This window comes from Rhodnius prolixus, unplaced genomic scaffold (genome assembly GCF_049639745.1).
Source record: "Rhodnius prolixus isolate KJV_2025 unplaced genomic scaffold, Rpr scaffold_4, whole genome shotgun sequence".
In the NCBI taxonomy this organism is placed as follows: domain Eukaryota; kingdom Metazoa; phylum Arthropoda; class Insecta; order Hemiptera; family Reduviidae; genus Rhodnius; species Rhodnius prolixus.
The window spans coordinates 30,111,246-30,135,130 of record NW_027411614.1 but is presented as its reverse complement, the minus strand read 5'-3'; the positions used below and the strand labels follow the sequence as shown (position 1 = coordinate 30,135,130).

The 23,885-nt window shown below is 31.6% G+C and overlaps 2 protein-coding genes across 7 annotated transcripts; one reads left to right on the top strand and one right to left on the bottom strand.

Moving 5' to 3' along the window:
* Positions 1-128: 128 nt before the first annotated feature.
* On the top strand, positions 129-18,016 carry LOC141455922 (uncharacterized). Of its 3 annotated transcripts, none has more exons than XM_074131423.1 (17): positions 129-365; positions 443-701; positions 1,591-1,852; positions 3,347-3,516; positions 3,872-4,026; positions 5,207-5,423; positions 6,739-6,824; positions 7,335-7,602; positions 8,351-8,541; positions 8,968-9,205; positions 10,727-10,849; positions 12,392-12,465; positions 12,910-13,055; positions 14,779-15,019; positions 15,583-15,780; positions 15,878-16,013; positions 16,908-18,016. In XM_074131423.1, the coding sequence occupies exons 2-17, from the start codon at positions 481-483 to the stop codon at positions 16,981-16,983; spliced, it is 2,802 nt and encodes a 933-aa protein (XP_073987524.1). In that variant the 5' UTR covers positions 129-365; positions 443-480; the 3' UTR covers positions 16,984-18,016. The 3 variants fall into 3 exon arrangements, with proteins under 3 accessions (XP_073987524.1, XP_073987525.1, XP_073987523.1); XM_074131424.1 differs by having other exon boundaries at positions 130-365; positions 443-688; positions 6,736-6,824; XM_074131422.1 differs by having other exon boundaries at positions 130-365; positions 6,736-6,824.
* Rab14 (RAS oncogene family member Rab14) lies at positions 17,202-23,203 on the bottom strand. 4 transcript variants are annotated; one of them, XR_012459542.1, is made up of 8 exons: positions 22,877-23,203; positions 22,618-22,731; positions 22,424-22,550; positions 22,231-22,348; positions 22,031-22,149; positions 19,466-19,534; positions 18,692-18,855; positions 17,202-18,162 (listed from the first exon to the last, which is right to left on the bottom strand). XR_012459542.1 is itself a non-coding variant. In XM_074131445.1 (8 exons), exons 2-7 carry the CDS (start codon positions 22,721-22,723, stop codon positions 18,750-18,752), a joined length of 645 nt encoding a protein of 214 aa, XP_073987546.1. In that variant the 5' UTR covers positions 22,724-22,731; positions 22,877-23,203; the 3' UTR covers positions 17,202-18,162; positions 18,703-18,749. The 4 variants fall into 4 exon arrangements, 3 of the variants coding, with proteins under 3 accessions (XP_073987546.1, XP_073987545.1, XP_073987547.1); XM_074131445.1 differs by having other exon boundaries at positions 18,703-18,855; XM_074131444.1 differs by having other exon boundaries at positions 18,743-18,855.
* Positions 23,204-23,885: the final 682 nt, after the last annotated feature.

The window sequence follows — 23,885 nt, the reverse complement described above, 5'->3', positions numbered from 1 at the left end:
TGTACTGAAATATTTAGCTACAAAAAAGTTGAATGCAAAAACAAAGCGAATTTATATTTCTCTTCTCGCAATTCAAATAATCGATTTCAAGCACGATCTTTTATAAGATCTTCAAATTTTCCTATCTGGAGGAGTAGTTAGTTCAGTAGATCAGGTTTAGCTTGTGTTGACTTACGCGGTCAGGAGGTGTATGTGGGATTAACTTAATCGATAGTGGTTAAAAGTTTATTTTTTAATTCTTGTGTAACTTTTAAGTAGTACAATATTTAATTCTAAAGTACTACTTAAAGTAATATCCAGATTTGTAGGATTCGAACTTGCTTTTATGCTTTGTGCTAATGCGGACTTATGTTCATTCTAAAAATGTAAAACTTTTAGAAAATGATTATGTCAATAATTAATAACGTTTAATGGTTCTTATGCATAATTATTATTTTCTCAGAAAAATTACCTCATCCAAAATATTTTGGGGGAACAAAGATGTCCAAAACGAGCAAACGAAAAGCGGATTCTAGTAAAAGTAATATCTCATCTACGAGCAAGGACTATCAGAAGCGGCCAAGTGTTTTCGAAAGACTGGGTACAAAGGCATCCAATGTTTCATCCGCAACGACTTCGCTATCTGTAAACGTTTCAAATCAAGAGTCCTTCTGCCGTAATTGGGCTCAAACAGGAAACTGTCCCTATGGTAAATCTTGCAAGTAAGTTATAAACAATTAGTTGGAGGAATGAGTTTTCGTTTTTATGCAGCTTTGATCATTAAATACAAATTGCATTTAATGATGTAAAATTATAAAAATCTATGTTTTTCACTACAAAATTCAAATATTGTGCAGTATGTTAGGAAAAGGATAAGCTCAAAATTCTCCATGGTCCACGACATCTAAATTTGGTAGTTGTAAGGCCTGACTGAACAATGGACTTTACTTTTCTTTAAGCAAAAGCGAGTTGCTGATATGAAACGCTATAGAGAACTGGTAAAACGTTAGAGAAGATATACAATAAAAACACATTGCTGTTTTATAGTTTTTTATTTTTGTTCTTATCTTATAATTTTTGTCAAATTAATTAATTCAACTCTTTATCTATTCAGTTACTTACTATATTTGATTTTACTCCTCCACGTTTTTATAATTGTTTTATAATCTGCTTTTAATATGTCGGGCTAAATTTAAGTAACATTACATTTAATCACATATAAAGTCTTTTAAACAAATTTGTAAAAAACTGTTAAAGCTTTTATAAATGACTTAATTTTCTAAAAAAACTTTTACAGAAAAAGATAGACAAATATTGTTAAATATAAATTGGAATACTGATGTATACTTTTTCTGCAGTAATTCATTGATTTAGGACGTAAAATTTTATTTATATTCATTATAACAAGTAGTATATTTTTATGCTGCAGACGGTAAATTACTGCAGCGCCTCAGTTTTAGTGTTCAGAAGCTCTGCTACTCACTAGTTAGCACTTCGAGTAGTGATGGGTTAAATTTTAAACATTTTTTAAAATGTGTACCGAAGCTGCACTGTTTTATTTCTATTTATATAAAAAAGATGTAATGTGCATGTTTAAACACTTCTCTACAGGCTTTCAAATACACATACTCTTATAAGTCCATCAAAGAGAAGTTCAAAGAAGGAGGGAGATTCAAAACAAGGCCGTAGTGAAGACAAAAGGATTCATTCAAATTTGACTCGACGAGTCAGCCCAGAAGTTAATTGGGAAACTTGGGATCAGACAGATTTAGAGTACGAGGATGAAAAGGCACTTGAGAAGCGTAGACAGTTACTTCAGCGTGAGCTTGAACTTCAGATGAAAAAAGAAACGAGGAAACAGGATCCTGGAAAAGTGAGTAATTTTACTCTATTAATTACTGGTACAAAAGACTGATCTGGGTTAGAGGCAACCTTCATAATTATTTGTTACTGTTTTTGGTGGCCCAATAATTTATTTATTTAATAATTCCGCAGGAAGAAAGAATATAGCCAATTTCTGTTATTTTATTTTTATTTTGCTGAGCTTTCGACCTAGGGACTACGTCATCTTCACCGCTTATTGAAAAACTATTTTTACATTGTTATTCTAAAGATGGTGTGTCTTCTGTCCTGTTTGAATTCGTAAGCAGACGGGACAGAAGACGTACCAACTTTAGAATAACAATAGATGTTAATAAGCAATATAATGCTGAAGAAAAATGACTAAATCTTTATATGTTATGTACTACGAAATTAAGCTGCATTGTTGTATTTATAAATGTATTTTTTTATTTTATTTATCTTACTAATAAAGGCCATGAAAAACTGATAATGCTTTACAACGGAGTCATAGAAGAGAGAGCATAATTTTACCCTATTCTCCTGCAACCTTTCTTCTGCAATTATTTTTTTTTTTAGGAATAGGTTACCAAAAGCTGGCTAATTTTATGTAGAGCTATTTCTAACCATTCAAATTGTTGAAATATTGTTGCTATATGTTTATGCACTTGTCACCGAATTACGTTTTTTAGGGAACTTTGAAACCGAAAAAGTGGTTTTAAGAAATATACTAGTTTATGTCTTCTTTCGTTTAAACGCGAGCCCACACAAACACACACATATTAGTCTCTGCCTCTACATGGCCTTTGATATTTTCTTATTTTCTACCACACTGATTCGACTTTTTTAAAAATTATTTATTCTCTGTCCTTCATACCCCGAATTTAGACAACAAATTTTATTTTTATTGTTAGTAATGTTAATAAAACCCATTATACCTAAAATGACGCCTTGGGGGAGAGATAATTAATAATTTCCCTCTCTTATTCCAGAACATTTCTTGTCAGCCATGAATTTCTTAGGAAAAATGTTCTAATAAATGTTTTTAAAGTTCTCACTAAAGTTGTTCACCAGAAAATAGTTGATCAATTTTGAAAAATCTCTCTAGTTTCCTGTAAGCGAGCGAAATAAATATTAAATACTAATTTTCTAGTTTTTCATTTTGTATTGATGATGTTTATACTGAAGTGATCAAGAAAATATGTTATAAAAATACCTTTACAAACATGAATTCCATTGGATACAGAAGTGAAAAACAAAACTTCCTCTTATAGGGGAGAAAAAGTTTTATGCTTCAGTATGTATGAATGTCTTTATGTGGTTGTAAATTTCATTATGCGTAAGTTGTTTATTGTAATCATGCTGAAGTTTTTGAATTGTCTTTCATTTTGTTTATTCTAGAAAAAAAGTAAAACATTGTAAAGTTAGGTGTTTTTTTTTTCGATGTTTTTGACGATTAACTTTTATACAGCTGCCCTACCAGACAGTTTTAACTTAAGTTATAATTCGCTGTTGATTCATGTTATAGCGTCGCTGCAGTTCTACTTCCAGTTGTAGTTCCAGTTCTTCAGGTAGCACTTCATCAACGGGAAGTTCTTCAGAATCAAGCGTAAGTACTCTCAGGAGAAACGAACTAAAGAAGAAAAGACAATCTACATCTAGCCCTTCAGAATCAGAGCGAAACTTAAAAAAAAACATGTTAGTTCATTTACATTAAATGAAGTTAGTGTTATAAGTTATTCTTTGTTTCTTCTAAACATAAAAAACACAATGTAGAGCCTCTTACAGCTCAATGTCTGGTTTTGGACAGTGTTGTCAGTAAGTGAGAGCACTGACTGAGGCCAGTAATGCAGTGAAACAGGTTCAAGGCACCCTGCTACACAAGATGTTGACACGTCTTAAATATTAATAAAAGGAAAAGCTACGAATTACTGTTTTATCCTTCCTACTTAGCTTGCTCCAAATCAGCTTCTAGAAAGGAAATTTTCTTTTATTATTTCTCTCTCTTTCTCTTCCCCTACCATTCTATACAATTGTGAATTTTCTCATTCAGGGTAAAAAGTGTTATGCATAAAGACAGTCCAGCTAGGAAATCGACTGGAAATAAAAAACTTTCGCCAACAAGAAAACCTAACAGGCGCAAAAGTCCGTCTCCTCCTCCACCACGAAAACCACTTTCACCTCCAAAACAAAAGCCTTCATTATCTGGTAAGATACTTTAACTTAGTTTTTTTTTTTTACTTTTGCGACCTTATAGCTTAAGATTATTTTAATATATTTTGCAATGATTTACTCTTAAGTCACTTAAAAATTATGTATATAAATATTGTAACAAACGCTGCCAGCTTTATATTCTTTGCTTCGTATTAATGCCCCATATTATCTGACATCAGGAACATTCGGTCACTTTTGCTGATTCCTATGAAACATTAATTAACTGAATTGTGTGAAACACAAGTGATCAATATAAATTTATTAATTCTAATTACTTCATCTTGATTTAATGAAATATACATTACAAGTATAGTGCAATTGCAAAGCATTCATACAATTTTCAAAAATAAATTATTAAAAAAAATTAATAAAACATGTGGAAGAGCGAAGGTAAACTCGTTTTCTAATAATACCTTTATTGTGTAGTTTCGTTGGTTAGCAGGATAATTTTCGATCTTCAGTCATATAATTGCGGCAATTAGGTGTGGCAGTCTGGGTCAAAAGTGGATAGATAGAGTTGCGGTTGATACTTGGAGTTTGCTGAATAATAGTTTTTGATCTGAGTTTCTCTACTTAATCATCTCGATGAGCGTTTAAGTGTAATATTTTTAATTTTGCTGCACCATGATACTTTATATTGTAAAGTTTTTCCTCTCTATTTGAAAAACTGCAACTACAACTAGTGACTGCCACAAGTTAATAAGTGGGTTCGTAAATAATAAAACTCGCTAAACTTGTAACAAACCTGGTTTATTAGCAGAGTAACATTATTAACATTTACTAGCAACTATTACTGTTCACTACATTTACTATTTCCTACTGTCATTACAGTTTACTGTTACACACTACTACATACACAGTAAAAACTGCTCAATAATTGACTACTCGACCGCACTGCACTGAATTGCACTAGACTCGACTGTATCAACAAAAACTGACTGACCGGGCCGCTCACTTGGTTTTTATACAGTAGTGGAACGTTCTAGAGTTCGCCAGAAACTTACAGAACAATCTAGGCCTCTCTGTCTGGCCCTGGTAAAGTCTAGACTTCCGACTTTTGCTAGCCCCGCCCAGCGGCCCTCCAACGAACTATAGGCTCCATTCCCTTCCAAGAGACGGCGCCAAGATTACTTTGTTACAATATTATAATTTGTTGTTACGACTATACTTCTAGTAAGTGGAAGCAGTGGCAGTAGCAGCAGGAGGAGAGAATCACCGAGTAGACGCGGAACATCTTTAGAAAGGAAGTCAAGTAGTCAACATAGAAGTTCTTCAAGAAATCGTAGAGGACGTAGTCCTAAATCTCGACCACGGCCACGAACTCCAGAAAGTAAACCATCTAGAGCTTCTGCATTGCCCCCTCCACCATCGCTAATTACTTCTCGTACTAGGTTAGGACATTATGTATTATAATTTTTGCCTTTTTATGTTTTTATAATTAAAGCAGTGGAAATTAAAGAGATTTTTAAATTTAAAGCTGTAAACAATCTAATTACGCGGTTCACTTGGTTATCTCCTACGTGATTCGCTTCTAAATTGATGATGGTGTTTAGTCAGTTTACACTTAATTTTGGAACTAAACATTTCGAGAACAAATATAAATTACAATAGTATTTTTTATATTAGAAAATAATGTTTCATGCTACGTGCCAGATTTTTTTCACACTTCTAGTGGTGAAAAAATAGGCTATGGAAATAAAAGACCATTTCCTAAATACTTTCCCGTTGATTATGATATAGTGACTTTTATAGTGAATTTTCTGTATTGGATAATATAAATCAATAAGAAAAGACTAACGTTTTGGAACAAACTAAAAGTTGAGATATGATAAAGATGTAATGTGAGAAGTCTTGAAATAAAAAATGTGGCGAGAAATTATTATTATATGTAAAAAAAAAAAAAACTCTACAGAAATTATAGATCGGCAGGCAGATTCTACAACTACTGTTAGATCGGTCAAATATAAAATGGAGAAAATAATTGAAATTTAAAAAGAAGTATTAAAAAAACTATCCTAAGTAAGGGTAGGAATATAAGAATGTAAACAATGCTGCACCGGGACAAGAAACTACTTTTAATAGGGAAAACAATATTACAAATATTTTACGGTATATATATATATATATATATATATAAATTCTCGTTTTTAATTGTAGATCCTGAAGTTCTTTTATATTTGTCCTCCAAACATTTTGACATTGATGTTTATCCTTATCAATCTCAACCCAAATCAATTTTTAATCAATTTTGTCGTGGTTTCTAACACACTCCCGGACATTACCTTATGTGCCTATATCCCAGACTCAGGGAGGAGATCAACTTCAATACTATATTTGCTGAAAAATTTCTATTTTAGCCTGGTTTTTTGCCACACCGCTTTATTCTATTAGAGTGCCTGCCTACATCAGAAAACATTTTGATTCGGTTTTGCTGTCAAAACTATATATGCTTCTAGTTAGATTGCTATATAGAAAACAATCTTTTCCACCCTAATCTTGCTTTCACATTACCCAGTGGAGCGGCACCTTTATTTCTTCTAAAAGGTTTAAAGCCCATTTCAGGTTAGTGTTAAATTCATCCAATCCTTTCTTCTACTTCATTTAGTTTATCCTGAGAAAGAAGTTAGTTAATTTAAATTCTTTAATCTTAGTGGAATTTATAATTAACTTTTATATTTCCGTATATTTATCATTTTATTTCAGAAGCAATGACAGAAAAAAGGACGACGACAGAAAAGGCACCAAGGATGATGCAGGAAGAAGAGATAGGAAATCAGACTTTAGAGATAAACGTAAAAACTTTCATTTGATTATTACTATAATGCAATTTTATGTGCCTGGTTTTTTACCTGACTTTTACGACCATTTAAAATAATTTGTAAATAATTCAAATTATTCTTTTAATTTTTCGGCTTATTTGGTTACATACGTGAGGTGATCCAATTACTGTTCTTGGTGTAAACTATAACAGCAAAAAGAATAACAGTGCAATTATATGTAACGTAATTGTATGTAATTTTATATGACTCTTCATCTTGTTGAAAACGTAGTTAAGTATGTAGAGTCTGAATTATATAATTGATTTTTATCTGTTGTATATTCTTGTCTAGCTCCTGATTTTGTTCAATCAACAACTGATTAATTAATCAACTTCTGATGGTGGATGAAAATCCCAAACTGATACTTTTGTTAAGCTGTGTTTTGCAAAATAGAATTTTATAACACTTTAGGTGTTCATTATTTTAATAAAATACTTGAGTAGGTTAGATATATCAATACGTAACTACTGAATTACTGTTTAGGTGATCAGGATGAAGGAAGAAGAAGCCGCGAAAAAGCTCGAGAAGTAAGAGAAGCTGCTAGAGAAAAAGAAAGATTAGAAGCTCTAGAACGCTGTAGAGAAAGACAGAGGGAAAGGGAACAAGCAAAGGAAAAAGAAAGGGCCAGGGAAGAAAGGGAAAGGGAGCGTGCCAAAAGAGATAGGGAACGAAGAGATCGTAGAGGAACATCTAGAGAGCGAAGACGATCAACTGTTACAGAGGATAAGAGGCATGATCGGATTTATGATAGGTAACTTGGAATTAGCTTCTTTTAGCCACAGGGTGCTTATTTTTTCTGCCGTTTGAGTAAATATTCTCTTACGTTGGTGAGGTTCCTCCAGGATAATTTAATTCTATTCTATAATTTTATCTTTTTCTGGGCTCAGAAATACGATATATTAAGATTGTGCACTTTTAGTGTATGCCAACATATTTCAGTGCATGTTATATTTCTCTCAGTTCAACATAATTTTTCAACTTTAAAAAGAAAATAAAACTATAGATAGGTTGAAAATTCTTAATGTTTTCTTCTTTAATTTATTAAATGCTGAAAAATATAATTTAACTTTTTAAATGAACTTTTTTTTTTTTTTTTTTTTTTTTAATCATTTATTTAGTTACAATCAACGCATTTTGCGTTATAAGCAACAATGATAACAATAAATAACAGAATAAAAGAGTGGAGAAGTTACCCAGCGGTAACACTCCAAATAAATGAACTTAGTAAATTTAATTAACCACAAAACATTACCATTTTTTGTTGTTGTTTTTTCTATACGAATTTCTTTAACACTTTGAACGCCAACTTGTTTTTTTTTTTAATCGAATCTACAGATTTGGAGCACGATGTTATGCATTCAACATGAATTATTTAGGGCTACTCTTCAACAGTTTGAACAATATGACTTACAAGCTTGGCGATTAATGTGTTAAACAAATTCAGTTTTTTGAAAATAGATCCGAAAAATTGTTTTTAATGTGTTAAATAAACAAAAAAGGTACGAAAGAAAGGTTGGTGACAGAGAAAGAAGTTATGAAAGGGATCGGACACGTGATCGGGCTCTAGAACGTGTAATGGAAAGAAAGAGTGCTGATCGCAATCGGGATCGCAGCAGGGAGAGTTATGATCGATCTTACGAATCTAGACGAATCATACAAGAAGAAAAGCCATACAATAGTCCTTTCAGAGGTACGTTATGGTATTGTTTATATAGTCTACTTTTTCAGTCGGGGCTTGGCTTAACGTCCAACTATCAATTAGGTGTCGTGGGCGGGTTATAATATTGTTTATATCACTCCTAGTTAAAAAAATTTATTAGTAAATAATTTTTTTAATACATGTACTCAGATAAGAGTTTCCGAAATTCCGGTTTTTTGTTTTTCCAAACAGAAATTCCTTTATACCAAAATCGTTTACTTCTTTATTTGCACACAACTGGACTATTAGTGTCACTTTTATCTATTGTTATTAAATAGGTCTGGATCAAAAAAAAATATTAACATAAGCATGATATTTTGTTTAGGGGGGGGGGGGAATTGAGAAACATGTTTTTAATATTAGAAAATAATTCAGCTTTTAATTTACTACTTTTTAGCAAAGTTTAATTTTTTCAAGGTAATGATAGAAACCGTAGTAATTATGAGACAGAACGCGAACGAGAAAGAGTTGGAAGTCAAGAAATGCGCACTAGTACTGGTTATAATTCAGCTGGAGAGTCAGAACGTAGGTCTCGTAGAGATAGGCAAACGTGGGATAACGGTGGTGGAAGCTATCAGGAATCACAGAGAGACAAAAGAGATTGGGAACAGAGAGACTATCATGATTCCTCCAGAGACTGGGACACTAGATCAAGGTTTGTTTGTTACATTAATTATATATATACGTAGTTTTCTTGATTAATTTTGTATGCTGTGGTACTTTTTAGTTGAAGAAGCATCACATTATTTTTATTGTTTTTTTGTTTATTTTAATAATACATTAAAGAATCAGGGCAATAATATATATTTTCTTTGAAGAGTCACTTATTCCCTCTAAATCAATCAAAACTACTTGAGATTGTGTATAAATTTTATTGGTATTATTGCTCTATCACAATTCTTTAACCGTTGTCCGCTATTTTGTTGGTAATAGTTATAGTTGAAGGATTTTGGCTAATGTTAAGTTTAGAACGTGTTGGTAATTTTTATTTTTGGAGTGGCCTACTTTGTTAAAAATGATGGCCTACGCGGACGATTTGGTATTACAAGCGACAGATACAACAAATTAGAAATTCTTTTCATAAATATTGTCTTTTGTGGAATTTGAATATTAACCTTAACAAATCGAAAATAGTGATTTTTAAAAATGGAGGGAGGCCAGCTCCCTAATGAATAATGGTGATACTAAAATGAAAAAAAATTGAGATTCCTGTTTAATGTTAAATTGTGCCTTACGTATCTGTGGAGATACCTATCTCTCCTATCTCACAGGTACCATTGTTTATTATTAATAGAAATTATTTCTAAATTAAGGGTTTATTTATAAAGAGTTGGGAAATTGTGCCTGAAATTCAGTATCTCTTTAACTGACGTATTAAACGAGAAAGTAAAAAATTATATCCATTAAAAAAAACTATCAATTAGTCCTCTACACAAAATAGTCACTTCCACATCCTGTACAAGAAACTAAACTAAATCCTCGACCAGAACTAGTTTCTAGGAGTGATTTTTAGACTGTAACTTTATTAACTGGATAATTAAAGAAAAACTGTCATGCCTTAATAAATGCACATTTAAAAATTAAATAAGGCTGTGTTAGTTGTGTAACTTAAACAACAGAGAAGAAGAAAAATCCCAAAAAATTTCGAATTAGACGCTTAAATAAAAAGTTTTTAAGTCCATTAAAGCGCTAGGGGTCTGCCTAGGATGTCTATAATTCAACAATGCTTTTAACCACAAATTAATTTCTTAATCTGGAAAATCAGACTAGATTCTTCTAATTCTAATCACAGGTATTCTACGGAAATTCTGTGTGTGAGCATGTTAAGTTTGAAAATGTTTGGGTATTTTTAAGCAGTTTGAAGAATTTTGTTATTCATTCATTAATCTAGATAATTGAATTTCCCTTTATGAAAAATTTTCTGCTTGCAGACTTTTTGTCTTTTTGCATTTCTTTTTTTGCATTTTTGTTCGTTATTCATCTTATTGTTATAGAGACCTTTGGAACACATTGTTGCTCTGTTCTAAGCTTCTAGCAAAAATGTACTAAAGAAGAATTTAGTTATTCTGACTAAAACAATTTTAATGGATGTGTTTAGAATTTGTGGGAAAACTAATGAATAACTTTATCTGATTAAAATTAAATATTAATAGTTCTACTGGATGGTTTTCTTCAGATGTAGAGGTGATGACGGGGGAGATGAATGGTCAAATTACAATACTGGCGGAGGGGGAGGAGGAGGTTCTGACTGGCATAGTGGTAGGTCTCATATTCTTCCTATACCTCATCATGATGAGCGGTAAGTTACCTGTAATATTAATTAATTTTCAAAATTTTAAATGTATTATAGTTATAGTAATATTTAAATATTTTTGAATTACAATTATTGTTTTGAGGAATTTTATATATAATTATATTCTATATTATATAAGGCGCCACGGTAGCCGAGCGGTTAGAGGCGGGACCTGCGAAGCTAATATGTATTGTGGTACTGGGTTCGATTCCCGGTCTTGGTCTTGGATTTTATTTAATGGCTAATAAAAGAAATTTACAGTAAAGTATGTTTGCTAGTCGCCTCCGTCCACGACACCTAATTTGGTAGTTGGACGTTAAGCCCCGCCTGAAAAAATAGGCGATTACTTTACTTTACTTTACTTATTCTATATTATATATAGTACAGATTGGGAGAAAGGTTGCTGGAAATTCCACTTTACACATAGTTCTAGTTTAGTGACGTACGTTTATTGGTGCGGGCGAGTATTTGGACTCATCGTGAGAGAAAGAATGGAGGGAAAGTTGAGAACTACCCTTATTAGCAGACATTAAACATAACATTAAACCAGAACCAATCTAAAGAGCCTAGACTGGAACCCGACTTTCCCACATGTAGATTAGAGTGCGCGGTTGGCATTCTTTCTGGTAATGGATTACTCGAAAATAATATACTGATTAAATTCAATTAGGGGAAAAAGTGTGAATGATTCCTTCTTTATTATTGTAATTTTATATTAGCTTTCTAAAAAAGCACTTAACTTAAAAATACAAATATCGCATAAAAATTGTTTGCTGAATTTGAAAGCCCTTAAGTCTAGAGTATTGCATATTTCTTTTAAAATGTATTTATTTTCATTTAATTCAAATCGAATTAATGTTATAAAGAAGAAATTATTCATTCGTGGCTATTTTTATAAAACCTCTTACTGCAAGTAGTTAAAAACTGGTTTAAATCCCTTAATTGACGTAAATAATCAAATGGTTTAATTGTAAGACGGAGAATCAATAAGTGCATTATGCCAGAGTTTCATTCGCTGGTTTCACTGGGAAGTAAGAAAAGTGGTTTTAAAAAAATGTTCTATGTTGTCTACAAAATATCCTAAACTCGCAGGAAGTCTAAAGCTTATGCCATCAAGGAATCCAACCGTAAGTTAGCGATAAAATATCTCTACCTGCATTATCGAAATTATCTATTTATTTACTTATTTTATTTGGAATTAGATTTTCTTTGAAATGCTCATGCAATTTGCTTTAGCTTTGTACTCTCATGTTAGACTTTTAGATTTATAATTATTTAAAACTTTTTTAGAAAATATTTGGACGCAGTCTGAAAGGGGTGGGTTCTAGGCTTCTAAAGAGTCACGAGGGAATTCTATTACCTGTATGTAATACTGAGAAATAATTTAAGGAGAGAAAGAAGTGAGAGGAGAATCAATTAGAACTATAAGAATTGAAAGAAGAGGAAAATAAAAATCAGATGTATTTTATCACATCTGATTCTTATTTTATTTGGAAAGGCCGGTTGATTTTGTAATTAAAAGCACTTTAATTAATGATTCTATTTTAGGAGAACTCATCACACCAATGAAATCAATGAAAAAGAGCACGCTTTAGGCGAAACTGTCAAAGAAAAAGAGCAAAGTAAGTTTCGTGGTAATGTTTCATCTACAAAAAGCAGTTAATTATTAAAATAAGTCATAAACTGAAAGTAAAATTATAAAGTCGTATAAATACCTTCTATGGCGTGTGTTTGTCGTGGTGAACTGTGACATCCCTCTTGAGCTCGTCGTCTCTTCGAAGAGGATTGACCTCAAAAAAGGACTATGCAAAAGGCTATGATGTTTGTGAGGTTTGTTACATATGTAGGTGAACATAAGAAAAAATCTGTTAATTTATGGAAATAAAGTCCACCTTGGCCTTCTTTTGGACCGGTGGCTGCCTTCTTGTACCTTGCATTGCGAGAGGTAACTGTCAAAACACTGTGCAAAGTGGCCGGCAGTACCCTTGTATAACTCTTCGGGCGCCAATAACCCCAGATGTTGAGGCGCTTAATGTAATGAATAAAAAATTATTTATTCATTTTAGGCGATGCTAACAAACGATTGGGTCGTAGTTCAGGAGATGAAATGGAAGAAGTTATTAAGCGGCCAAGGGTGGAAGAACCTCCACCATTGGAAGAAGAATTGAGTGATATTAGCGATGATGCAGACGATATACTCAATCGTGAGGATGTAAGATTATTTTTTTAATATTAAAATCGCTTTAGCTTCATTATCTTTGAGGAAGCGATTACTGTTAACCAGAAATGTTAAGAGGGTTGTAACAATCACAAATAAAACATTTATAAAGGTGGTAGTTTTAGGGAATCGTTATAATAGACATTTTTATTTTTAACTCCACAGTAAATGAGATGACTAATCTGCTAGATTAGAAAGAGAGAGAGAAAAAACAATTGAAACCCTACTATTGAGTTTATATTACTACTGAGACTTTTATCTGAAAAGAAAGATTGTTTGAGGCTAAATACTTGAAAACTGCAAGGGCAGGTTGTTGTTCATAATAATTCTGAGTGGGGAGGAAGCATTGATTGCTTTAGGAATTTTGTTCAGGTAGTTTGTGATGGGGGTTAGGTATAGATGTTAGTAGTTGGCTGGCGATGATTGCCTCGTCCTCTTTCCTTAAGATCATCTCTTCCATTCTTTTCAGGAATTGATAAATTTGTTTTTATTTCGAAGAGCAGCAGATGGTAAGTTACGAATACACAAAAAAAAAAAAATACTAGAAAGAATAAGAGCAAGTACTCTTATTTCGTGTTCGTAATGTGTAAACTTTTTTCCTTTAGTCATTCTTAGGAAGTTAATGCTGAGCATGCTCTACCAAACATGTCATTAACTCTAAAGTAAACATTCTTCTGTTCAGCTACTTTCACCCCTTCAAAATAACCTTCTTAAAACCAATTTTCACGGATAAAATATTTAAAATAAAGCGGTAGATTTACGTGTAAGTAATATGTGTTCACCAGGTTTGGAAAAAAAAAATCTTAAATACGATAGTACATTATAGAAAAGCATCAACACACCCTCTCACACAACATAATCGATAACTATCCATAATCGAATTTTCCTGGAAAATGTATCTAATGAAAGTTCTACACCTTCATGTGAGCAATGTGGGTACCGAGTTTAAAGGAAATTGGAAAAAGGGAGCCCTTCCCTTTCTAATACAATAAAAACAGGGATGGAATTATTTCTATCACAAAAAGCTTTCTTTTGTACACATTTTCCTCTTTCTGATTGCCGATCTTAAAAAAAAAAAAAAAAGCTGTAGATGTTTTAAAACAGGTAGAGGGCTGGAATCGAATGTTAGAGAAATAATCATCAATTGATAGATTATGCAAAAGATAGTTTGGAAACATTTGGAGTTACTGGTTTTAAATAGTTGACATAATTAAGAATATAGCTCATTCAAGAGAATAGTTCCTCAGGCAAATTACCGTGCATAGAACTGGTTGAAGTAAATTTAGCTTAAAGCAGTTCAGCTTTTTGCTTCGCATTGAATTAGGTTAGCCATTGGCTAGTTGCGACGTGGGTGCTCAATAAATGTATAAAAAATGCAATGAGAATGTGGGACTAACATACAATACTAATAATGAATTTTGCATGGATTTTTTGTTGAAGATTAGGGAGTTATGTCGATGACAGACGGTCCTCAGCCAATTGGGTTTTTATCTCATGCAAAAGCCCTGTTTCTTAAAGAACTCGTCACGAATGAACTACACTACTATATGAACTTCAGTTCATGTTTTACTGTTAATTTGTTTGAACTATTTGGATGTAATCTTATTTTGGGGGGGTCAATCATTTATTTTTATTCTCGGACATGGTCCTACTTCAATTTATTAGAGAAAGAGAAAGTCAATTTATAAATATTACTTTTATAAAAACATATCTACAGGTTGAATTCGAAGAACCATTAGTGATGGAGGAGAGAAGAATAAATGTTGCTATTGCTGAAGAAGAGAGTGATCCAAGCGTTCATGAACCACAATCTAATCAACTCCATGAAGATTCTGCTACTTCAGTCAGCTGCAATGCTAATGTTACAGCAGCACTAACTGATGACGAACATATTGATAGTTTGGACTTCGAAGAAATTTCGGATGACGAATTGGAAGAAGAAGCTAAAGTCAACAAAGGTCATTTATTTAATTTCCTTTAACTTAAAAGACCGGAAAAACATGTAGATTTTTTTGTATTGCAGGGTAAAAAGGAAGAATTTGTTAAAAGTCTTCGAAATTTCTTTCGGTATTTGACTCTTTATTCATCAGTGGTTTTAACAGAGAGTAGAAATTACAATAAATTATCTCTTTCGTATTTCTTATTTTTAAATAAAAGTACTTCAGATCTTTAAACAAATTAAATAAAATAAAATAAAGTTGCACTCGAATGCAGGTTCTTCGTGTGGAAATATAACGCACCTTCGTTAAGTTAACCATTCCCTAATTATTGTAGTTGTATTTAAAATAAGAGGAAAACCTTTTATTTATTTAAGTATCTAGCGTCAGTTTTTGGTGTGAACCGATAAATCAAAAACAATTTTTCTTTTTCACACTGCTGTTCGTCAGCAGTACCTTTAGTAGATCTTAATTCGCAGTGGCTTTGACTTAGTTTTTGACCCATCTTTGTAAAATTACATTATGTATTCATGTCTAAAATTTGTAATTTGGTTTTTAAATTATTTATTATTTATTGTGATTAGGCAGCAGTGTTGGTGATGCTTTAGGAGTAGATTGGGCCAGCTTGATGGCTGAATGTCGACCACAAAGAAAGCAGCAAGCATCTTCGGCTCATACTTATTGGAATACTGCCAATATTTTAGCAAGGCTTGGAGTTTCTTTACACATGACTAACTCTACTGTTTACAACAACATAAAACAGAAATATAATATAATAATAGGTTAGTAAGCTATTGTAATTTATTTTTAATTCAAGGTTGTTTGATATTTTCTTAGATGTTTAACAATTGAATAACATGGGTTTTTCCCCCTCTCTAGATAAAGATCAAGAATTAACACACGTTGCTGGTTTACAACGAGCTATAATTGACAAAAAGCTACGTAGAGCAGCATTAGTTTCATCGGTTTTAGAACATAAGCAAGCCCTCTCTGCGAGGAGTGACATTTCTGTCAGGTAAATTTCATTATTGCAGCTTGTTTTCCAAAAATAAAGAGGAGGATAAATGAGTGCATTTATGATTGGCCCCTTAAGGTTACTTATTAATTGCAATCGGGTTTGCTCAGCTTGGGCTATTTTGAGCAAGGTGCAGATGAGAAAAAAGGATTCTGGCAATAATACCGAATAAATTTGAAATAAAACTAGTCCCAGGCAACCAGATGAATAAATGCGTGAAGAATCGGCGTACAACTTGCATAACTAAATCCAATGTATTAAAGGACTTTAGTCGTTAAATAATAAGAAATACTATGGTTAGAGATTTTAACCTAGATGAGTCAACAACAATTCTCTCTCTTACTCATTTAGCTTAAAGTGACGTTAAGTAACTGTTCCCCTCAAAACAAATCTAGTTTTAAAAGTTTCAAATATAAGTGACACTCATATATCAAACTTATTACCAGAGAATCAAAGCACTCCTTCCATTCGATTTTAAATTGATTTTATGCGTCACTGGTATCGCGATAACCTTCATGATATTTAATTGATTAAAAATAAAGGTGACATACATAGGCTTCTCTGCATTCAAACTTAACTACTTCTTCCCCCTTGGAACATTGAAATTACCGTGGCAGCGGTAACCACTGGAGCTTAGTAGTTTTAGTAAAAAAAATCATAAGTTGCTTATTAATCTATGCCTATTATCCTCTCATTTATGACAGAAAGACTTATCTCATTATATCAAACTGTATCGCCAAGTGTAATAGATAACATATAATTGTAAGTTCATAGAAACCTTTTGAATTGTTGGCCAACGTGTTTAGTAACAAAATAAAATAAAACAAATAAATGAATAAATTATTTTTGTGTCATTAATCATTTTATAATGATATATATGATCTCTTTTTATAGACGGCAATTGTGTGGACTCCCAGTAGTCAGTTTGGAATCACATCAGACAGCAGGATTTTGTCAGTGGGCAGTGTAAATTTATTTGTTTCTCAATTTTCATTTATTATTATATACATCCATGGATCTTGTGTACAGATAACTTGTTTTGATAATCTTATTTTAATTTTACTATAAAATGGAATTTTATTTTTAAACTTTAAATATTCAAATATTGATGTACTAAAATTTGTTTTCAACGGAAAATTTCATAAGAATTATGTATCCACTATAAAATCGTGAATATAATAATAAATATTTATAAAAACAAGAGTATATTTATTTGTTAACAGAAATACAATTATCAAAATTGATATGAGCACATCTCTGGGGTATTTATAGTAAGCTGCTTTTCATATACCTATATGTAATTATGCTTCTCATATATGTAATTATGTTTAATACAAACGGATAACCATGAGCGTCTGCGGATGTGAACATATATTTAAGGTGTTAGTTATAAAATAATGGTTGTTGTTTTTTTGTAACTTAACTCTTAGATAATATATACTGGAATGGCAATAGAATAAATAAAGTGAGCAGTCGAGTTAAAAAAAAAAAAAAAAATTAAAAAAAAAACTGACGCACTCGTTTAGGGATAAATAAAATCAATAATTATTCCCTACTTAAAAGCTGTTCGATCATTAAAAAAAATAATTACACCAATTATATTGTTTATTTTTTAATTAAGGACGTAAATATTTTTTTAATTAGGATACAGAAAGAAAAAGATATCTTTAAAAGATACTCATTAACTTTCATCTAAACCGATGGATCATTAATAGATGAAAACATTTAAAAGGTTTGTTTTCCAGATAAAATTAAAATATGGATGTTTTGGAAATTCGTTAATAATTATGTTTTACATCAAGTTTTTTTGAATGAGCACTCTTCTTTTATAATTAGAGAGTTCTGCTGTTCTAAATCTATTGAATTTAATATAAGTGATTTTTTTGTGTGTTTCTAATATAATTACATTCGCACATTACTTATATAATAATTTTATGTAATATACAATTATATATATATTTTAAATAAAAATTAAATAACGAATAAAATTATAGTAAAAAAAAGACATGGATCAGATCACTTGGGAGACAAGGAGGATTTTTAGGTAATAGGGAAGAACAGAGTGCGCTACCACCAAAGTGAATATTTACAATGGGTAGTGTGATACAAAAACTGTTTTTAAGTTGATGTTGCCTCCCATGTAGAATACCTGTAAAGAAGATGAAAAAATATATATATTACAAAGACAAATCACTAGATGCAACTATCACTATTCTAAACAAGCGGATCTACTACTGTGATCATCGAAATTTTGGTTGTAGTTGTAATTTAGCAGTGCCAATTTTTTTTTATTATTATTATTTAAGGCGCTGCAACATCTGAGGTTATTTTGGCAACTGGAACTTTTTTCTCGTTATAAACACTGAACTCACCAAAAAGTGAGCAGGAAGAAGCTCCTAGGATATAATTAAAACAATTCTATTTAGAAAAAAAAGTGTGGCGTTCTACTGTAGAAACCAATAGTCGGAAATAACACATTTCTACCAATGGTTCTCAAATTTAAAATTAGGTTTCCAACACTTGCCCATAACTGCATATTGTCTAATGATTGGGAATGACTCTTGTTATCTGATTGAAGCTTAGATCTCGAACACAAGTTACACCACTGATTCCAAATTCTAATTATTCTGCTAAAATTATTTTTTTTACTGCAACGTATTCATTATATTATTCTTTACCAAAACATTACCCCACATTGTTGAGCATAAATAGACTTCAAACGAATTCACCTGTCGCTTAACAAGGGCATAAGTCTTTATTGGGCTGATCGTTGGTCAGTGTCGTGCGACCACTTTGCGAAGGTTTATGTTGTACTCCAGATTCTGCTGCATTCAGATCCAATCTAAAACAGAGAAGTGGTACTTTTTAGAAGTAGTAAAAATTAGTGCTTATTTTAAATAAATTTTTCTTTGAAGCAGATAATGAATAAACATTAAAAGATTTAATGGCAACAATGGGAAAAATCTTGCCTCCAGTTACAAACCATATACGTATATGTTTGTGATCAAAATGAGAACTAACTAAAGAGGGAAGGATATGTTCAAAGGGACAGGCTGCACTTAATACTTTGAGCAATGCTTCTTGGAATTCCAAATTAGCGAAAGTAGATACCTTAAAGTTTTTGCACTGAGTAATTAATGAAGCTTTTCTGCGATATTGGAGATGCAGGAATAAAAAGCTTTAGTCCATTCAAATGGACGCAAGATTTAGTTGAGATGGAATTTGCAATATCGTTTGGTGGTACCTACAATCTCGTTTGTGGTAGGCCAAAAGTCCACATTGAGTTCAGGTACCATGTCGAGCTTAGAATCTATCCCTTATTAAAACTGAAGTGCCCTTTTCTTAACTTTAAAGGAAATATTATTTTAATGTTAATGTAGTAGTTTACGGCGACAAATTATATCGGATTAAATTAAAATTATTAAAGCAATGACATCTAAATTACTACATACCGTCCATCTTGAATGCTCTGATAGATCTTTTTCGCAGTTTCCAAAAATGCCTCTTCAACTCGTTCTCCTCTATAATAAAAACGTCAAAATGGATATCGCAAACATGCTACACTAATACATATATTCATATTATATTAAAACTATTAAATAAAATCCAAGGCCAAGACCGGGAATAGAACCCAGTAGGTCATTACATTTAGCTTTGCGGGCCTCGCCTCTAACATAAATTACCGTGGCAGCGTCTAACATATATCTCCTTAACAAAAACTTAAAAAGTTAAGTTCGGTAGATTAAACGATAAGTCAGCAAATGATCAATATTTCATTCTTACTTCAACTCGTACTTTTAGCCAATTAGAAAAGATAGAAAAAGTTTGTGTTTTAATTAATATTTCTCAATTTTCCCCCTTTCTCATAGAAGAGAAACCATTGGGCTTATTGAATCCTTACATAAGATATTAAGTACCAAAAAAAAATCCACTGCACTTTTGGGTATTTTAAAACGTTTGATACATTTCAGTAATTTCATTACATTTCATTAATATTTTTTAGAATTTATAAGAAGTCACAAACCCTTATGCTATTTTTTTAATTAAAATAATAATAAAATTTATATTACAGCTTCATAAATTGTAATAAATAGCACTTTATTTAACTCTATTCCTTCTTATTTTACCTTAAAAATTGGACCACCGCGTTCTTTACAAAAAAATAAATAAATAAAAACAAAAATTGTTAAAAATGCCAATTATCCCTTTTTTGGCATCGTTTTTTTCGAAAACTTATTAATCAGCGTTTTGTTAACACGATAGCATTACGCGAGTATATGTCCTTTATTTTAGAAAAACTTAACTTTTACAGAAAAGAGAAAAACTTGGGAGTTTTTCAACATTAAGCTTTTACTTGAAGTTTTTGCCGATCAACTCTTATACAACTTCATACCGAACAGGTTTATAAATAAACAAATAGATCTCCACCTTTTGTTATAAACATTTTTTTAGGTATATTGTGGTTACTTTTATGTATGGTCTTATTAAACATTACATTTTATAATATTATTTATTTATTTTAAAATATATATATTTAAATTTTTCCTGGGCAGAATAAATATTTTCATTTTTAAAAGCACGCTCCATCACGAATGCAAAGTATGCATTCAGTAACACTTCGAAATCACTTGTTCTAGCCAAGCACGAAAATTCTCACATCCAAGTTTTTGGCAATTTGAAAGTTTACATAGGCAAGCTATAAAAAGAACTCAATATTCCGCCTAAAACAATGCAAAAGTTACAAACTGAATTTCGCTACAGGAGCCAGCTCGAAACTGAGGGAACTTTCGGCAAGGGGATATTAAGTTTATTCCGTTTTTAATTTTTTTTTTTTTCCAAAGGAGAGTTCATTGGCGCCCGGAGCTCTTTTCAGTGCACAGCCGACCAAAATTATAGTCAAACTTTACGCAAGTGATTTATGTGGCAAGATTCAAAAAAAGCAGAAACCTTAAGATGTCTGCTGTTTAATGATGCACTGAATAAGAAGTGGAGAGTTCAAAATCCAATTAGTTATATTTATTTCATAAGTTAAAATTGCTAACATCTTACTGCAAATCACTTAACAGACTTGATTTCTTTGTTACATTTGTATCTTTCTTATCTTTAAAAAAGAATCGAAGAAAATTGAGGACTAAGATGGTGTTAATACTATTTATTTTCAATCTCATCTATCAAGAAGACTACCAGAGCAAAATAGAGATTCAACTTCTCTTCGAAAAAGATTATAGGTAATAACAGAATACCTTTGAAGTATACGTTTCAGGTATGTACGCAGAATTTTACTCTTTGCAAGTTCAGGGTCTGCCCAAGGAAATATAAAAGTTAAAAATTGTTACTAAAAAAAACAAACTTTAAATTAGTACATCAGGTTTTAATTTCTCAATTATTGTTACTGTTTTTTACTCCCAATTATTTCTTACTCTTAAGTACTGAATGTGCTGAGAAAGAATCCGTCAAATAGAAGAACTAAATTATTTTTGCTTTCCTCAATCCAAACGAAACTACGGAATTGATGCAGCCCTCTTCTTTAAACCTCGCTATGATATTTTTGGTTCCGCTACCACGCTAACCTGATGGTTTTTTTTTTTTTTTTTTTTTTTTTTAAAAAGAAAAATTGTATTTTAAAGGCTTCTAGGAAAGTAAACGTCTAACTTTTCTTTAGAGACACTTCAAGATGAAGCTTTAACAACTATATGAATGTTATTCATTAATGTTACTTCTTAATAATAGGAAGTTGGCTTAGTTATTGTAAAAAGGAGGTTGAGTTTGACTTATATATGTAGATTGGATTTTTCAATTGTTTCACAGGGTATAATGAGAATTGTATTTCCAATTCTAATTATGAATTAAAAAATATATATATATTATACACATAAGGCTTAAGGCAATAAGTCAGAAATCACTGGCCAAAATAATATTTATAAATTTTTCAAGTATTTTTGAAAAGTATGGATTAAAAAAAAGTTAGAATAAAAATAAAAACTGAAGGATGATAAGAAAGAAACAAATTTATTTACGTTTTGGCGCTTGCTTCTACAAACATAAGGCCATTCTCCTCGGCAAACTGCTTTGCTTCTTCGTAAGTAACATCTCGCTGGGCATCCAAGTCGCATTTGTTTCCAATCAAGAATATCACCTTAAATTAAAAAAAAAACATTGAAAGGGAACTGAAAACTCTCATTCCGTCTTGTACAGCACTTACAGCACAACAACTTACAGTACTAGGATTCGTAAGGTTCCTAGTATCAGTCAACCAGCTGCTTAAATGGTTGTAAGTAGATCGCCTTGTAATGTCATAAACCATTAAAGCTCCGGCTGCCCCACGATAGTAAGATCTACAAAACAAAATTAGGGGATCAGGAACTAAATAAATAACTGTTCAGTAAAGAAATTAGTGTACCGCATTGTACCTAGTAACCGCTCGGAATCGCTCTTGCCCTGCAGTATCCCATATTTGTAACTTAATTTTCTGCCCTGACACTTCAATAATGCGGGTTCCGAACTCTACTCCAATAGTGTGAGGGCAATCGGCCATAACTTAAAAATGAATTGAAACTCATTATACATTCAATGAGAGAATGAATCAGAAAATATAGGTACTAACACTTTTTTTCAGTGAACTGATGAAGAAGACATGACTTCCCTACTCCCATATCTCCGATTATGATGTATTTAAAAATGTATGAGTAGCTGTACGGACCGGTAGACATATCTGAAACTAGAAAAGTAACACTATGAACAAACCACCTAGTCCAAATGCACCAAGAAAACCAATTCCCTTCAAAATTTTTGACTAATAATTTGATCTTTAAAAAATAGCTAAATGCAACTAATCCAATTATTTCAGTAAAAGCATACAAAACCTAGTTTTAGGACGAATTCTTTATTAATTAAGGTTTATAATTACTATGTAATTGTCAAATCACTAGCATTTAAACAAACTTTAAACGTATACGCCTTTAACAACACTAAATGTGATGGCCGACGGATAACCGATCATATGATTTTCTTAATGTGCAGCCATATCATCCACAGGTTCGCTACGTAATGGGCAAAACGTAATTTTTTCTTATTTTCAACTTTAATCTTGTAAATACATTTAAATTCAATGAGATAGTTGTGCAGCAATACAAAAATATTTTTATTCAACTACACCATCAGACTAGATTCTGTATCTCTCAAACCTTTACATTATACCATCACTAAAGAAATATACAGTACCAATTGCACTTAATAAAGTTTAAATTTATTTAAATATTACTAAAAGAAAAAATCGGAATTTAAATACTCAATTTTATTTATTTGTATTCTTTCACCAAGCGAAAAAATAATTTCTGTGATAATTTATTTTCAGACGGTGAGGGGATGACCCCACTGTATTCTAAGATTATGATTCATTAATTGAATCATAAACTCATTAATTGAATCATAAGCCACAGATTAAGCTGGATTGAAAATTATTGGTCGAGGCTTGCAAGACTATTATTTTACTTCCTTTTTCTTTTATTTTTGTATTATCCCTGTAAATGTGGAATCTGTACCTATCCCGACTAAAAGTACTATTATGTCCCTTTATTCGCCTTTGATTTGCACTAATTCACTTTATATGTTGTACTCAATTCATTCTTCATTAATAGCTAGTGAGGTACAATAAGAATGAGTCCAGTTTATGAGAACTTTCAAATCTTTCTCGCTCAAAAGCTTTAAGGTTGAAGGTTAAAATTCCAATAGTACAACAATTAAAAATCTTGGGGTAATTTTAGTACTGGACACATTAACTTTTTATTATTACTCATTTTTGCTTATGTTTCGACCTTTCTGGGCCATCTTCAGCAGCCTATTTTTAAATGATTAATTTTCATTCGTAGTTAT

What these genes read in the sequence shown, in the direction of transcription:
- LOC141455922 (XM_074131422.1), top strand. Translation starts at nt 481, where the DNA reads ATGTCCAAAACGAGCAAACGAAAAGCGGATTCTAGTAAAAGTAATATC. An exon ending in CATGATCGGATTTATGATAG is followed by an intron (nt 7,603 to 8,350) that starts GTAACTTGGAAT and finishes TAAACAAAAAAG; the next exon opens with GTACGAAAGAAAGGTTGGTG. An exon ending in ATATACTCAATCGTGAGGAT is followed by an intron (nt 13,056 to 14,778) that starts GTAAGATTATTT and finishes ACATATCTACAG; the next exon opens with GTTGAATTCGAAGAACCATT.
- Rab14 (XM_074131445.1), bottom strand. Translation starts at nt 22,723, where the DNA reads ATGTCTACCGGTCCGTACAGCTACTCATACATTTTTAAATACATCATA. An exon ending in TCAGTTCACTGAAAAAAAGT is followed by an intron (nt 22,551 to 22,617) that starts GTTAGTACCTAT and finishes TTCATTTTTAAG; the next exon opens with TTATGGCCGATTGCCCTCAC. An exon ending in ACCTTACGAATCCTAGTACT is followed by an intron (nt 22,150 to 22,230) that starts GTAAGTTGTTGT and finishes TTTTAATTTAAG; the next exon opens with GTGATATTCTTGATTGGAAA.